At 43.9% G+C, this 17629-nt stretch overlaps 1 protein-coding gene across 2 annotated transcripts; it reads left to right on the forward strand.

Moving 5' to 3' along the window:
• Positions 1–1356: 1356 nt before the first annotated feature.
• GET4 (guided entry of tail-anchored proteins factor 4) lies at positions 1357–16421 on the forward strand. 2 transcript variants are annotated; one of them, XM_054995344.1, is made up of 9 exons: positions 1357–1594; positions 8995–9073; positions 9833–9914; positions 10479–10628; positions 12462–12600; positions 13581–13721; positions 13815–13890; positions 14715–14787; positions 15161–16421. In XM_054995344.1, exons 1-9 carry the CDS (start codon positions 1434–1436, stop codon positions 15247–15249), a joined length of 990 nt encoding a protein of 329 aa, XP_054851319.1. In that variant the 5' UTR covers positions 1357–1433; the 3' UTR covers positions 15250–16421. The 2 variants fall into 2 exon arrangements, with proteins under 2 accessions (XP_054851319.1, XP_054851321.1); XM_054995346.1 differs by lacking the exon at positions 1357–1594 and adding an exon at positions 3814–3905.
• The last annotated feature ends 1208 nt before the right edge of the window (positions 16422–17629 follow it).

The raw sequence follows: 17629 nt of genomic DNA on the forward strand, positions 1-17629 counted from the left end.
ACTTGAACCCAGCTTCCGCTGAGATTGAACTCAGGTTGTGCACAGAGCTTGGACTGCAGGACTGCAGTTTACCACTCTGTGACTCTTGGGCTGGGGGGGACTTGGATTCAAATCACCTTCTTGTCATCTGCTTGGAAGGGGACTTTCAAGCTAGTGGGGTTTGTTGTGAGGGTAAAGTGAAGAAGTGGGGGATTTATGCACATTGCCTTGAACATCCTAGAGGAGAAAGGTGAGATTAAAACGGACTAGATTAAATAAACTAGAATGCAGATTTATGCAGCAATAAATCAATTGTAGGGAAGATTTATAAAAATGAACATAAAAGCTGGATTGCCACTCTTATCCCAGGTATTTTTATACGGAAGTAACCCTCCCAGGGTCCTTTCGGGCTTAATTTAGTATAGCAAAACCCTACAGCAATCTAGTAGCGCCTTAAAGCCTAACACAACCTCTCGCTAGCTAGGAAAATGGCTTCTTACCTCAACATGGCCAACCTGGCCACCTGGATCCATGCAATGATAACATCAAGACTTGACTCCAATTGGTGCAAAACACTGTGGCTTGACTGTTATCAGGAGTGAGCAGGCGCATGAACATCACTCCCATCCTGCACTCACTCTGACTACCCATTATTTACTGTGTTCAGTGCAAGGTATGGGTTATCACTCACAAAGCTCTTCACAGCCTTGATCCGGCATACCTAAGGCACCGCCTGCTTCCTCCGACAGCTTCACTCTTCCAAACAGGGTCTCCTGCGGGTGCGACCCTGTGCCTGGCGAAATCAACAGCAGCCCGTACATGGGCTTTCTCTGTGGTGACCACCCTCCTGTGGAATGGCTTCCCCACTCGCCTGACTCTCAGCAAACGATGCAAAACCGAATTTTAAAAAGGCTTTTTTACTCGGATAGGAGGGCTGTATTGTAGGGAGGAGGTCTCAGATGCCTGCTAATGAGTTAGGAACCATAGACTTCACCACTATGTTGTGCTGGATTCCTGCTAATGCTATACCTACGTAAACTTGTATCTATTTACCCTAAGGCATTGTTTACAGAAATGTTGATATTGACTGTACTTATCTCACTATGTAATCCGCCTTGAATCCCAGTGAGAAAGGCGGACTATAAATGACATAAATAAAATAAATATTAGTCTTTAAAGTGCCATTGGTCGTTTGGCTACAGCGGCTTACTCCCGGGGAACCCAGCCGGATTCAAAGTAATTCCGGCAGCCCGGGAAGCGTTGCCATGAAGACCCCGCCTCCTTTCCCGGCGTCTCATAACAGACATGCGTCAAGACGTCCGCGGCTTCGTGGAGAGTGACCCTCGCCGGCCGCCGTCCTCCTCCCTTCTCACGGTCGCTGGGCGGGGCCGACGGAAGCCGGGCGGGGCGCTGTCGTGCGAGGCGACTCTGGCGGTGTCTGTCCCTCCGCAGTCATGGCGGCGGAGCAAGAGGGCTTGAAGGGTGGCGGTAACAACAGTGGCGGCGTCGGGAGGAACCGCGGTGGTGTCCAGCGTGTCGAAGGCAAGCTCCGCGCCAGCGTGGAGAAGGGCGATTATTATGAGGCGCACCAAATGTACCGAACGCTTTTTTTCAGGTACGTCGGCGGGGGAGGGGGGGAGGTGCGCGCGAACGAACCCCCTCCCTCCGCGCCCGAAACCTCCTTCGCCCCGCCTTCTTCCAGACGTTTCTAACGCCACGGCAAGAACGACGGCCGCATGCCATTGGCTGACCCGGCTGCCGCTCTCGCGCCTGGCGCCTGATTGGTGGAGAACGAAGGAGGGGTCTGACGCGGCCTCTGCGTAGGTAGGAGAAAAAGGGGGAGGGGGCTAAAATGAGGAGGGGGGCTAGAGCCGAAAATCACCCGGCGAGGCTTATGGTTGCCTCCTCACCGCACCCCTGCGAGGAAGGCAAAGACTGAGTGAGAATGAGTGGTTCCGAAGTCACCCAGTACGTAAATGTCACTTGTGTTCACGACAACCCTGTGAGGTAGGTTAAGCTGAGACTGAAGGATACCTATTGCTTCTCATCCTGGTTCCTTCCTGCGTTTTATACAGTACCTCTCTGAGGTAGGGGTAGGCTGAGAAAGAGTGGCTTGCCTAAAATCCCCCAATAGTGGGATCCTGAGGTAGGATCTAGGCCACCCAGGTTCGATTCCCCGCTCTGCCTGGAAGCTCACTGGGTGACCTTGGGCCAGTCACATTCTCTCAGCCTAACCTACCTCACGGGGTTCTTGTGAGGATAAAATGGAGGAGGAAAATGATGTAGGCAGTTTTGGATTCCTTTGGGGAGAAAGGGTATACATGAGGTTAAATAAGTAATGGTTCAGCCTTACTCCTTTTTATCCTCACAACATCCCTGAGGCAGAACAGAAACGACTGATCCAGTATTTATAGACGTGCTTTGCTGGATCCGATCAGTAATGCATCAAGTCCAGCATCCTGTTTCACATGGCCAGCCAGCTGTGCCAGAGGGCCAACACACAGGAATAGACAGGCCAAGGCTTCTGCTCCTCCCCCATGGTACTTCCTTGCACTAGTATTTATTATTTGATAATTTTCTATGCAGTTTTCCCACAATGCTTAGAAGTGGTTTCTGATATAGGCTAAGTCAAAAGTTTACAATGAATTAAATGGTAGACGTAAAGCAATACCAATACATTGACTTACAAATGACAGTTAAAATCATGTCAGGGAAGAGTTTGACTTTTTGACTAGACAGTACCAGCAGCTAAATCATACTAGGGAAAAAGCAGCGGTTACCTCAGCTGGCAGCCCCTTCCAGAGAAAAAATGGCCTGCTACAAAAAATATTCTTACTCTTGTGGTTACAGATCTTGCGTCTTTGCAGGGAGGGGAGGGGAAAGAAAGAAAACCTTGCTGGGAAGATTTTAGAGTCTATCTAGAAAGAAGCAATATTTCAGGTTCATGGACCCAGACCATACAGGACTTTAAAGGTCCAAAACAACACCTTGAACTGGATCTGGAAAGAAACTAGTAACCACTACAGCTTCAGTTGTGCATAGTATTCAGAGACTACTGCCGCTGGGCATGGAAGCTCTCTTTATTCATCATGACTAGTACCCTACAGTTTAACTACTTGTTTTCATTTCTGTCTTGTCTTATTTCATTTTCTCCATACAACGTCCCTGTGAAATAAGCTAGACTGGGTTATTCATGCCCAAAACTCTATGGGGATTTGAACCTGGGCCTTCCCAGTCAAATACAAACTACTGCACTAATGTTCTAACTTACTGCAACATACACATTTGTGGGCTACAAGCCCTTTTGTCAGATTTAGTTCAGTGGTCATATCTGTCAGATGGAATTTGGTGCCATAAAATATAGCAGAGGACTCCTGGCTTAGAGCACATGTGCTATGAATTTGTTGGCTGCTAGTCACAGTTGCTAAATAAGGCCTCTGTGTTCAGTGGCACTAGATCACTGAAGGGTAGCTGAAGCTTTACAAGCCCTGCTTGTGGTCTTCCAGAGACATACGTGACTGAGGTAGTGTTGATGGACATTTGGTTTGACCTGTCAAAACTGTTCTCTTGTAGAAACTTGAGTGAGTAGATAGCCTAATAAAATTTCAAGGTGGGAGAGACTAGGCTTATTTTGAAGATTTAAGAAATATGTACTATAAATTGTTGTAGACTGGCTCCCACCCATTGAAAGTTCAGGTTACAAATAAACCTGTTTGTCTACAGCTACACTGTAGATAGGCATGCTTGGAAGTCGATTACTTTGAAATTGGTGGTACTTACTTCAGGGTAGACAGGGTGTGGAATTGAAGTGTTTCCAGATCCTCTGTTTTTGTCAGCAGGCTGACTTTTCTGAAACTGGAATGAATTCCTACACCCTTTAATCCTGGGGCAGATGGCAATCAGTTTAAATGTACCACAATGCCAAGGTAAGAGACAAAGTTAAAATAAGGCACTGGTTAAAAATCAGCCTAAGCAAGAAGGCTTTCCAGAACTGCTCATGCTTGGACTATAGGTCCAAGCTTGGAATGTAGGACTGTTTGGGAAGGGACTTTCAGCCCTTCACATGGACAGTGTGGAATTAAGAGAGGGTATGCTTGGCTGATCTTAAAGATTGTGATTATACGTAACCGAGGAGGAAGTCTCTTTAGTAGGATTTATGCTTCATGCAAGATTGTATCCGTTTTCTTGAGGTTAATTAGGGATAATAACAGTTAATAAAACTGTATACAGGCATGTAGTCTGGAATCCCACGTTTTGTCTCTGTGTTTTATTGAGTAACTACAGTGTTAATTTTAAAGAAATCATTCAGCATACAAAGCTGCTCTGTAATGAGTTAGATCATGATGGGTCTGTCTAGTTCAAAGGATCGTCTCCCCTGATTGACAGCTACTTTTCAAGGTCTCAGGCTGTAAAAAGATTTTTCCCAGTACCCGCCACTTTTCATTAGTGGTATCAGGGATTGAACCTGTAACCTTTCGGCATGCAAAGCCTACATCAGCCATATCACTCACCATATCCACATTCAATTAGTTGTTTGGTATGTATCAGGTTTCCAAATAATGCTTAGTACTGTGGAAAAGCAGAACTTTGGTGCAGTGGGGAGAGGGGAGGTAGCAAACAGGCTGAATGATGGGGGATACTTATCCCACACCCCCTTTGCCAGGTAATAGAAGCTTGACGGTGGCAAAGAATGATGAGACGAAGATTGGAGAAGGGACTTAAAGTGCCATCCTAAACAGAGTTACACCTTTTTAAGCCTATTGACATCAACACACTTAGAAGAGTGCGACTCTGCTTAGGATTATGCTGTTAATATCATTACCATAGGAATTGCTATGGCTTTTCTTGGGTTTGGCAACTAGACAGGAGAAGGAAGGATTTAGGATGAGCTTTGGGATATGTGAGATTGACAGTGCAATCCTGAGCAGAGTTACTCCAGTCTAAGCCCATTGAAATCAATGTGCTTAGACTGGAGTAACTCTGTTTAGGATTGCACTGTGAGCCTGTCCCAAGTGGGAGGCATGGGCATCTGTCTGGCCAGATCTTGCTACTAGTAGGTGGTTTGTCCTGTCAGCTTCCTGCATTTTCCCTGGTTGGAAGTCTGTAATGGTTTGTCTCTGATTCCCATGTCCTGCCAGAACAAAATCTGTTGCAAATATGAGACAAGGAAGCATTCGGGGCGAGGGAGATTTTGAATTTCCAAGCATGTGCTTGGAAATGCAGGCATTTGGCAGAGGCACAGGCCGTTTTTTGATCTGGAAAAATTGATACTCTGCTGCCACGCAATGTCAAAATGCACAAGAGGAGCATCTTGTAAGCTGCTTCAGGTGCATTGTTCACATCATTGGGATTAATACCACTGTCTTGCCCCTGTACTTTACACACAAATTAGGACTTCAGCATGTTTTTCTCAAAGAAGAAACTTCCACATTTGTGCTGCTTTAACAGTACTAGTAGTTTGGAGCAACTTATCTTGCTCTTGGCTGTTAGCCACCTGGAAATTGTAAGCCAGTCATTAATAGTTTACATATTCAACAGTATAAATCTCATAACCAAAATTATACATTTGGCTGTTTAACGCCAGAGCCAAGTTCTTCTCACAGCTATATCTCTGTGACTAACAACGGGCTTAGAAGGGTGTACCGTGAATGAGTGTATAAGGTACTTAGGAGAGCCAATGTAGTTCTGCAAATTCCATTTACTGATAGGTAATTCAGATAACCACTGAAGCATTCGTAAGTACCTACATTGGTATGTTTTAGGGTGCTGTGAACCAGGGTGGATAAAAATCAATGATTTTAAAATTTAAATCATATTTTTTAATTTAAATTGGATTTTTTTAATAAAATGTTTTTTGAGAAAAAATCTAAAGATAGTTTTTCTATTTAAGTTACATTATAGTCCAAAGGTTATCATCATGAAATAAGGATTAGTTTTTAATTATGTAGCATGAGGCTGTATATTCATTAAATGTTTACATTTTTGGTAAACGAGTCCCATTAATCTGTTCACACCGTTCACAGGTTTTCAAACGTGTGAATTTGTGTCTGCAGAGATCATGTCTTTTTCTTCACAGCAAAAAGGTTATAAAATAAACATACACAGTCGAGAAAAAGACCGTAATCCCATTGTTCCTTTGCAAATCTTTGTACACAGAACCAACCCCTTACCTCTTAATGATGGATATAGAAGTAGTATATAAAAAGTATATAAAATCCCTTTTCTTCAAATCTATATCCATCATTAAGTGCTAAGTTTCAAAAAATTCAATGAATATTCAATTAATAGTGTTGGAAGCAGAATAGATCTGCACAAGAAGCTAAGCGTGAGGAGTCTTTATATAGAAAAGAATGAGTACAGAAGAGTATTGATGGAACTCAACGGGTACAGAAGAGTAGTGGATTTGATTTAAATCAAATCCAGCCTACTCTGAACATTTGCAGTTTAAATTCTTTAATTCCAAACTCGAAAGAAAGCTCAAGCAGTATATAAAATGCCAAAAAGAGCAGCTTACATCCTGCTTGTCTTAACAGGTTTTCTTTTGTAACCTGCCCAGGTATTAGTAGAAATTCCTGCAAAGAAGGTCTTTGTCCTTTAATGTCTCTCCAGTTCAGCTGTTATCTTTAATTCTGTGCCTTCTATAGAATCATTCTAATTGTTAAATGGTTTTTAGCTGGTTGCAGAAGGTACCAAAAGTGTCCCGTCTTTGCTGATTTAAGCAAAAGGCCTGTTACTGGCAATTTCCAGTGTTGAAACTGAGCCGAATTACCTACACTTGCAGATCTAATGAGGATCATTATTACCTGTTCAAAATTTCAGGAAATCAACCCTGTGTTCCTGAGTAGAGTTGCACCTTGAATGGATTTACAAGGGTGTAACTCTGCTTAGGATTGCAATGAAAAAAAATAGCATAGTGAATGTTAAAGCATAGATTTCTCAAGAACTTGACCATCTGACAGTGCAGTCATAAACAGTGACACCCTCCTAATACCATGGACATAAGTGAACACTACTCAAGATTGCACTGTGACCATTGTTGTAGTCTTGTGTTTATAGTGATAGGGGAGTGGTAAGAAGTGATGGCAAGTTTTGTAAGTGTGATGTATTTGCAATGGTTTTGCCTGCAGCTGTTTCCTTGTGAAACAGTGGCTGTGAAACACTGTTTAGTGAAACTTCTGGGCTGCAGCACGTGTATAGCCGCAAAGTTCATTTACTTCTCTGGTTTTGTAGCACTGTCTGTGGTGCCCTTTCTTCCATGGTTCAGTGCCTTTGTTAATGCTGTGTAGTTTCTGTAAAGTCAACAGCTAAAACAATTCTTTTGTTTATAGCTGGAGCAAACTTTAGGAGATAGAAGATGTTCTTGCCTGTGCCAGTATTCTGGAGCAGCAAAGAATGATTAAACCACGATCAGAACTGTGGCATTGTGTGCTAAACAAAACTCTTTGCTGAGACAAAATGGCATGCAGTGACCTTTATAAATTCTGGAATGTATTGGCCACTGTTCACAGAATTCTGCTTCTGATTATGGGGTGTGGTCCAGGACTCCTTCCTCAGCTTCTAAGAGGCCACTTTAGGTTGCCCACACACCTTCAGGCCTATTCTCACAACCATAAAACCTAGAATATTGCTCTTTTAAAAAATCCAATGACACTGTGTTCTTAATGCTCAATTGCATCCATTATCAGTTAAGAAATGGCTCTTTGTATTCCTCAGAAAGGCTCTGAAATAAGATACAGTAAAATACTTCCTAGAATGAGTGATATATAGCTTGAGATACTAAGAGGAGGGAGTGGGGTTGGAATTTTGGTGCAGGGAGAGATAATGACTGGGTTGTACTGCCAAAAGGAAAAAAAAAGATCCTAGGTTCAGAATCTATGTAGATGAGGATATTGTGAGCCTCTCTGTTCTAGTGCATGCATGCACCGGTTGCTCAGCATCATTCTCACATCTTCCAGTCTGTTCCACAAATCAAGTGGCTGTGAGCGCAGGACCGGCCTCATTCACACAGGACATGTGACAGCTATGCACTGTTTCAGTGGTATGGGTTAGCCCTTCAATGGCTCCCCACAACTCTGGTTTGGTACGCAAGTACCAACCGAGTTGCCATCTGGCCAAGCCTTTACTGTCTGTTCCCCATTGATGGTGGCTGTGAATTTTGGCTGCCAATTACTGCTGCTTTGCTATGTGCCTCATTCCCTGCTTTCGGATTTGGGAGCAGGAGAAGCAACAGCTGGAAGCCCCCATTGCTGTAAACATAGCACACACAACCATGGTGTCTGGCATCAGTTAGGTAGTTGGAAGATCCAGAAAAAGTCAGGAATATACAATGGGGTATGGCAGTTTCACAAGCGTGATAGAAGGATGACTCAGCATGGCCAGTGAGACCCTCAAGCACAGATTGATGGGAAGGCAACATATAAATTCCCTAAATAAACAACTGGGATGCTGCTTAGGGATCATCCTGCTAACCAGGAAGCATGCACGTGCAAGCTCCATTCTGCTCGTGTTAGCCTCTAGAAAAAGAGAGCAAGTCCCCCTTTTACCACTCTCAAGGGCTGTGGCTGTGGGAGAACATCTAAAGGGACTGAGATATTCTCTACCCAAAGGGCTGGCGCTGCTGCTGCAAAAGACAACTGGGAGCGGCTCACTGGGAAGCAAGCCCCCATAGTGGTTCTTCATGTACAGACATTTTTTTGGCACCTCCTTGGCTTTTTTGAGTAAGGTTGGTGGGCAGCAGCTGGATGGGAGAGAGAGTTGGCAGTATGGCTGAATAGCACTAGGGGTTTGATCACCTGCTCTCTCCCGTCAGAAAAATGGAGGCTCAAACCCCCCATTTCTTCATTAAGAGGGCAGTGGAGAATTGACCCAACTGCTACTCCATTTATAGGTTTTTTTTGTTTGCTTGCTCAAACAATTTATGGCATCTTACACTTAAAAAGAGGCGTTTTCAACCATCTGCAAGCTTATCTTCTGGTGCTGTATTCTGGGACCCTCTCCCTTTATCTCTCTTGGCAGGTACATGTCCCAAGGCAAACATGTGGAAGCAAGAGAACTAATGTATTCAGGAGCACTGCTGTTCTTCAGTCATAATCAGGTAAGACCTTTTTCAAAACTGGAAAGAGACACTAACGTAAATGGTGCCAGAAGATACCAGGGGTTTAAGTAGGGGGACACGACCAACAGCTTAGCTTGCTGAAGTGAGTTTAAAATTGATGGCTGTCTTTGTAGAGATCTTGAAGAAACCGGACAATCTGTTAAGTTGTGTACTTGCTTTTGGTAGTGTGTTGGCTTGTGGCTTCCACAATATGACGTGTTCCTCTCCTCCCTTCCAGCCCTTTAAGACTCTCCTTCCTAGCTCAAAGCACAAGTCTTTAACACAGAATACCAAACACAGGGCTGCTCATGTTGCTGCCCCTCCTCAAGATCTTGAGAAATTCTTTAGGGCTTGGAAGTAGCAGACGATGCAGCATGTCCCTGCCCCTCTCCCCATAAAGCGTTTAAGCCCTAGCAGAGAGTGAAAAGGAGGAGAGGAAACAATAGTAGAACTGAAAAAGGGTTGGAGCCAACCAGCTTTTCTGCTAGTAAAAAGGGGAGAAGGAGATACTGAAGGGCACGGGGTCTGCGACAAACAGCATATGAGATGGAGGCTGTAGTAAGGAGGGCAATTAGGTGAGACTGAGCGAAAAAGTTGAGTGGATCCAACCTGAACAGTGCATGACTATATCTCAAATGACTAGGACTGCCTTAGTGGGGGTGTTATAAAGGGAGCACCCATCACCAGCATATTTTCTTGGGCTTGAATCAATGTTTAGTTGCATTTCCAGCTTTCTCCCCTTTCTTCTATATTTCCCAGCAAAACAGTGCTGCTGATCTGTCCATGCTAGTTTTAGAGTCACTGGAGAAATCGGACGCTAAAGTTACCGATGAGCTCTTAGGTGAGAAATTTCTATAATATTTTTTTACCTGTAACTAACTTTGGATGTGCCATGTGTGGTGCCCTGCTGGCATGAGCTGGGAGACCCTGAGGACAGCTTTGCCAAGGTCCATCTACTTTCTGTTTCTGATCCTGCACCTCTGGAAGCCCGCAGGCAGAGCGTGAAGGCAATGGCCGCCCCTCTCTTTTCCCATTTAGTAAACTAGAGGTGTGCTAGAAACCATCTAGTGACTGCCTTCTTCTGATGATGCCACTAGAGCATAGTCACTGGCAGCATCTTGTGAAAGAAGATCTTCAAAACATGCTTGTTTAAGCCTTTGTACAACAAAATGTTTTCTTCCAACATGCCAATATCTCTTAGGGTGTGGCTGACAGTGGTACAGCAGGAGAGGTCAGTTAGATGAGCCTCGGTTTTACCCCTAAAGCAGTTCATCCTCCAAACTGGTGTTCAGAGATTTTTGACTCTGACTTGAGAGCTTTGCTGCCCACTCGTTTCTCTTTTGGGATGCAGCTACTGTAGAAAAGTTGTATTGAAGTACCATTTTTGTTCTGCTTTCCATCTTAGAAAACCTGGCTAAAGTGTTCAGCCTGATGGATCCAAATTCACCCGAAAGAGTAGCTTTTGTGTCCAGGGCCCTGAAGTGGTCCAGCGGAGGGTCAGGGAAACTCGGGCATCCAAAATTGCATCAGTTGCTCGCCATCACGTTGTGGAAAGGTAGGTCAAACGAAAGGTGAATGTGTAATTAAGTCTCTTGGCTGCTTGTTCTTCCAGTGCTTGAAATGATCTGCCCCAGACCCAAAGAGTAGCTCTCCATGTGGTGCGTGAAACCCCTTTTGGATGTTTACTACAACTGTCAAAGCTGCTTGTCATATGAAACTGGAAGTGGAGGGATCCTACTAATACAAGAATACCTCCAATAATTGTGTTGGGCATGTGCAGTTTCTTGGGTATAACTAAAATAGCTCCTTGAATCCCACCCTGCATCTTGTAAACTAATTATGACTGCTCAGTTGTGGGGAAATGTGTCAGAGAATGGAGTAAAAAGAGTCTTCACTTCAGCATGCTGTGCCTGTTAACCTGTGCTAGCTCCATTGCCAGCAATTAGAGCAATGTCAATTCGTTTGCAGATTTGCAGATCGCCTATGATGGATGGATAACCCCATCATGAAGTGGAGGCGATAATTGGACTGTAAATGGAAAAAGGGGAAAGTGTTCTACCTAGTCCAGTGGAAGTACTTCGACCAAAGCCAAAAAGAATGGGATCAGTCAAAAGATGTCAGGGCTAGCAAACTGGTCAAAGCGTTTCACAAGCAATACCCTGATAAACCGAGGGCGGGGTAATTGTGGAATAAATGTTGTTTTGGCGGGGGGATAATGTCAGGCCTGGCTACAGGAATCTCTCAGACTCTCCACATCATCAGACACAGCTGCATGAGTTTATTATTTATTATGAGATTTCCACCAGTAGTGCACTGAACAAAGCAATTGCCTGGAATGTCAGAGTGAAGCCCTCCCGGTATAGAAATACCCCTCATTCCCCTCCCCCTATTTCAAATGAAAGTCAGAGTTGGCGCGCAGCTCCTGAGCAGGAAAAGCCAGGGGGAGATGCAGAGCTGGGGCCGCAAGGTCGGCAAGCTGGTTCTCAGGTGTCTGGTAGCTCCATACACCCCCACCTGTCCTGATAAGACAGTTCAGCAAAGCAGTAACGAGACAGCAGCAATGAAACAGCAGAGAAACGGCAAAGCAGCTATTCTATTCCCCACCCCCACCCCAATAGTAAGAAACCTGCATGTGTGGCAGGCAGGCAGGCTGGCTTGCTAGTTCTGCCTGACAATTTGGTGTCTCCTTGATTTGAAATGCAGGACAAATACACCAGATTAGAAAATTGGCAGGATCTCTCTGTGAGTTTTTAAAGCAACTGATTCCTTTTTACCCACAATGAACCCTGTCTGAACATAGTTCAGAGCATTGTTTTGTCTTTCAGGGCACTCAGCCACAAGACATTGTGCACTTTCTCAAATTTAAAATGTGTTCAGAGTTGTTATATAGTCTGTGCAGTTTCCCACCTTTTAAACTGTGTTCTGAGAAAACTTAGATATTTCCCTCCTGTTTTCCAAATCCAAGCTAATGTGCTGTGATACAGTTAGCTCGCTCTTTTCAGTTGTGGAATTAGACCTTTCTGCAACAAGCTGTGGAGTAAGGGGACAGAGAAGAGTGAGTCGGGAGAGAGAGTATAACGGATCCTTCAGCTTTCTAGCCTCATTTTACTCACTATGCCAAAACATTTTCAAGCTTTCTGTACTGCCATAAAGGCTAGAAACTTCTTTCAAAAGAAAATACTGATTTGGGGGGGGGGGGGGGATTCCAGCTTCCCTATGAACGTGTTTGCTTTCCTAGTTGAGTCAAATGGCACAGTGTTTTTGCCCTTCGCCAACATAGCCTTGAGAGCATCTGCTTTGACAGTGGCAGTCTGGAGGGGGAGGAGGCATGTGCCACAACCTAGCATTTGATTTTTGTTGTTGTTGCTTTGTTTCTATTTATACCTAGAACAAAACTACTGTGAATCTCGGTATCACTTCTTGCACTCCACCGATGGAGAAGGATGTGCAAATATGTTGGTGGAATATTCTTCTTCCAGGGGGTACCGCAGTGAGGCAGACATGTTTGTAGCTCAGGCGGTCCTACAGTAAGTGTCCTGCCCTTTTCTTTGCTTTTTTTCCCCAGATCTCTTGGGAAGGAAAAGAGGAAAGTTACACAACTTTTAGTTCATTCAAAAATGCTCTCAGTGTTCCTCAGATTTGTCTTCCTTAGCTGATTTTTAAAAAAAAAGAGTTAGAAATGGTTGGATTAGTATAGCTCAGTAGGAGGGTCTCCAAATCCTGGCCCGCAGTGGTTAGCACTGGCATGTATTTGAAAGCGTAAAGGCCTTCCACACTCATTATTTTACTCACCCCCGCAGCAACTCTTTAAGATAGGCCGGTACCGTCCCCACAGGGAACAGGTGCAAGATTCGGAGATAGCACTTTGGTGTGGTCAGAGATTCAAACCTGGGCATCACCAGTTAAAGGACGAGGTAATAAGCAGCGTGAAAGACCTCTGCCCGAGACCTCGGAGAGCTGCTGCCAATCCGAGTAGACAATATTGACCTCGATGGACGGATGACCTGATTCAGTATAAGGCCACTTTGTGTTTTCAGAGGGAGCCACGGCTCAGCGGTGCAGCATCTGCTTTGCACACCAAAGGTCCCAGAATGTATCTCCTGTAACAAGGATCAGATAGCCGGTGATGTGAGAAGCCGCTGCCAGTCAGAGCACACCATTCTGACCTAGACAGACCAATGGACCACCTCAGTATAAGGCAGCTTCATGTGTTCATGTGCTTTGCTTCAGGCCACCTATTGGGAACATGCCTGCAGTGAGATTTGAAACCAGGGATTTTCCCGGCTCATACTCTTAGCTCTGCTGTGCCTGATAGTCCTGGGAAACGCTTCCCATCTTTGAAATGGGAATAGTAGCAGTGACCCTCCCGCAGTTGACTGTGAAGGCAGCTTTCTGAATTGGCCTTGATGGGGTTTTTAAAATCCCATACCCCAGAGCTAAGCACTCGTCCAGGAACTGACTTCAAAAAGAAGCATTTCAGCCCAGAAATTTATGTTTCCTCTTCCAGATTTCTCTGCTTGAAAAACAAAACCAGCGCATTAGTAGTTTTTACGACCTACACACAGAAGCACCCTTCTATAGAAAGGGGGCCTCCTTTTGTCCAGCCCTTGCTGAACTTCATTTGGTTTCTGCTGCTGGCGGTGGATGGGTAAGGTCCATTTTAGTAACAAGACCACTTTATTATCTTTCGCCTTCTCACTTGGTTTTTACATTGGCAGGGGGGGTCTCTCTTCTGTTTTAGAGGAAAGCTAACGGTGTTTACAGTATTGTGTGAACAGTATCAGCCTTCACTGAAGAGGGATCCCATGTATAATGAAGTAAGTTGCTTTCAATCTGTGCAGTTGAGCCATTTCCATAGCACCACCTTAAAAGAAGCATAGCATAGAAATTCTTCCAGTCGGAGTTGCCAAAGAAAACATCTTGTGAATTTTGTGTGCGTGTGTGTGTGTGTTTCTGAATGTGTAATGTTTTGCCTTTATAAAGAGCACCTTAGGATGTTCCGAGTATTTCATAGCTCAGTATGATCTCCTTATCGCTGAAAGAGTTAATGAATTGTCTAAAGGCATCTGGAGAGTTCATGGCTGAAAAGAGATTTGAACCAGCACTTTTAAAGCAATGGTACAAGACACGAATGTTTGTTGTTTTTAAAAGAGAAAACAATGCATACATTATTGCATTATCTTGTTATTACAAAATGTGATGATACAGAAGCTGAACAAAATGATTGTCAGCAGTATGGCCTTTGAATGCAACTTCTTAATTGTATTATTTTTATTGAAAGAAGTCAAACCCCAAATCCTCTTGCGCAGTTCTTCCAAGTGTGGGTGGAAAGCTGTTTGTTACAGCAGTTGTAGTTGCTGTAAGCTAATTCTAAACCTTCTTTTCTCACAACATTTATGTAAACACCCTAATATAATAGAATGGGTTCAGCAGGTATCTTGATGCCTTTTTGTTTGTTCTCTGTTCTGCAGTACCAGCCTCTTTTACTTTCTCATATTTCTAAAAATATATGTTGGAGGTTGTGTTTCAGTGCAGAGCTATTTAATTCAGTTGCTAGGAATTAATTAGATGTCTCCCTCCCTCCCCTGTGGATGAATTGGCAGTCGTAACGCCCCTTCTTGTTTTTCCCCTATCTATCCAGTACCTAGACAGAATAGGACAGCTTTTCTTCGGCGTCCCCCCCAAACAAACATCATCCTACGGAGGATTATTAGGTGAGTTTTCACAGAAAGTTTTAACCGTTCAGATCTCGACAGGAAAGGATTGCAGTGAACTAACCCAGTTGCATTGGTTCAGCACGCAGTGGCTGGCGAGGGTTTTAGATCTTGCGTGCACAAATGCCCTTGGTCTCTGTGTGTCTCTGAAGAAATGCATCTTGCTCATGACAGCATGATGAAAAACTCTGTGCGTTTGTGTGCGCGTTTCCCTATTTATATTTTTTCTGGTTGGTTTGAAAATCTGTACCCTGCTCAAAATGGCACCTGGGACAGCTTGCAAAAAGAAAAAGTTAAAAACTGAAAAATGCAGACGAATCCTCTATACAATTAATGGATTTACTGTTGCTCTTGTCCTGGACTTACGTCCTAGGCAATCTTTTAAATAGCCTGATGGTCGCAGGGGAGGAGGAGGATACAGAAGATGGTCATGAGGACAGCAGTCCCATTGAACTCGATTGATGTCTTCCAGAACTGCCAGGATTCTTGACAGCACGCTTGCTCAAAAAAAGACACTTTGAGGACAGATCCCAAGATCGTTTCTCAAGAGGTCAAAGGGCTCCTCCATTCAGTTTTTTAAAAGAAGGTTGCTGAGATGTTCATAATGTTTTGGTCTATATTATTTATGTAAAAACAACAGTGGCATAGCCAAGAGACCTGATTTGGTGTGATTATTAGTGGACCTCTGATACGCTGGCCAGTGACGGACTGATATCAGCCGCCTCCCAAGATTTCTATAAGCAGTGTTCAGTATCCCTTCTTTTACCATCACACTAAATAAAATCAGAACATGGAATCTGTTGCTATACACACACACTCACAGATTTAAAACTCTGCATTTTTTTAGTTACCAAATTAAGTACTTGGATAGCACAAAGGAACATCTTAAAAGGCAGGATCAGAATTGCTGGAGAGGTGCCCCAAAGCTTGTCAAGGTGAGCCGGAGTAGAACCAGCTTCTTGCAAAACAAATTCCTTTTCTTTGTAGAAAGATTCATTGTGAAATCCCGAAAGATTTTGGATAGCACATGAGTTGCCAACAAATTCTAACACTTCAGGGTCTCTTTGTCCATGGTACAAGTCTCTTAACAGCCTGGGTTTGGAGCAGAATGTCTCTTCATTTAGTGGTACTCCCATTTAGGTGTCTGGGGGCTAAAACACCTCTTGTTCCCCAAGCAGGTGGTTTTAGTTTCTGTGATGGTTTGGTGGTCTTGCCCACAGCCCAGCCAAAACACTACACTTCAGCTGGAAACAGCTTGCAAAGATTTGGAACAGAGTGCTCCTTAAATGAAAAGGACGCTGCGGACTTCTGGGTTCTGTCTCGGTTGATATTTATTTTTTATTAGATGATTTATTGACTCATTTAACTTTATGTAAAAACAAAATACAGAAGAACAAACTTGCAAGTAACTGCAGATCACATGCTAGGCTTAATATAATTCTACATCTTGTCTCATTTGGTGCACAACACCAGATGTTAGTGGTATGATTAAAAAATGAAATGGAGGGGGGACACTTTATTTTTTCACAGTGATCATGCATGAGGAGAATAATGCATTTTTATTTACTGTAAAAAAACAAAAAGTATGAATTTGTGTTAATTGTCAAGTATTAAATAAATACTTTATACTGGGATTTTTGGGGGTGCTCTTGCCTTTTGAACCTGGTTGCAGATCAACTATTTTACAGGTGTCTGATAAGGAATCACTTCTGCAGGGATCTAACAGTTTCTATTCGTGGTGGCTGTTTTCTGTTGCGATCCGTCCCTTCCTCTGCCTGCGGAAGACTGTTCCTTTTTCATCTAGGCAATTCAGAGGACCTTTGATTTTTTTTATTTTTTCTGGCTCTGCAACCTTATCTTGCTGGGGTCTTCTTGGTATTATTCTTCAATAGAAAGCCACCTGCAAATACATTGCTTGACAGAATGGACTGCTGCTCTTAACGTCTGTCAATTTTTGGCAGTTGTTGAAACAGAAGAAGCTTTTGTTCATGTAACCATACATTTATTAGTTAACACGTTTTCTCTCAAATTTCTTTCTCGTTGATTGCTGTGCTGCCTTAGAAACTTCTCGGAAGCCCATGATGGGGCTGGAACGCCTTCTTTGGTCCACGCAAACCAGCCAGACGTTCTCCAGTAAGCATTACTGGGGCAAATTAATATGCAAACATTGGTCACTTACTGATATGCGAATCTTGATACTCCTGTGAGCCCAGGAGGGTTTTTAATCAGAGGCAAGTGTGTAATGTGGTTTATCCATCGCTTGGTCCCTAAACGTGAGGAGTGAATGAACACCACTCCTTGGGGGTGCCTTCTATGTAGGAAAAGGCATGCTCAGGCTTCAGATATTGGTGCTTGAATGGGTTTCTGGGATGCATCTTTGGGGGGGGGGTGATCCAACCCTTCAAAAACAGCATAGGACACAGCATGTTGGGAGAGGGTGTGTGTGGGTGCACCTTGGTGAGAATTGGGGGGGGGTGTTGATTTCTGCCACTTCCCATTCCTGCTAGTCCATGCTCTTGAGGATCCCTTGGCCCCATCCCAAGTGTGGCTTTGTTGGCGGGGAGGGGACCAAGAAGCAAGCTGTAGAATGAAGGCTTTTTTCACGCTTTGTCAAAATAGCAATCCAGCTCCTCTTTCAAGATTCTTGCTTTGATTAAAATTCCTTATATATATATATGCCCGACACACAATCCACTATGAAAATTGGGATGGCAAGCTCTGTGTCTTTGTTGTATTTTTCCTCTAGCTCACTAGATGGCACTAAAGTCTATTAGTGTTAAGTTCCTGGCTTCTAGCTTTCAGAAACCAAAGGGCTGCCTTGTGGGAAACCGGCAGTCCCCCC

The sequence above is a fragment of the Eublepharis macularius genome, chromosome 12 (assembly GCF_028583425.1).
Source record: "Eublepharis macularius isolate TG4126 chromosome 12, MPM_Emac_v1.0, whole genome shotgun sequence".
Lineage (NCBI taxonomy): Eukaryota > Metazoa > Chordata > Lepidosauria > Squamata > Eublepharidae > Eublepharis > Eublepharis macularius.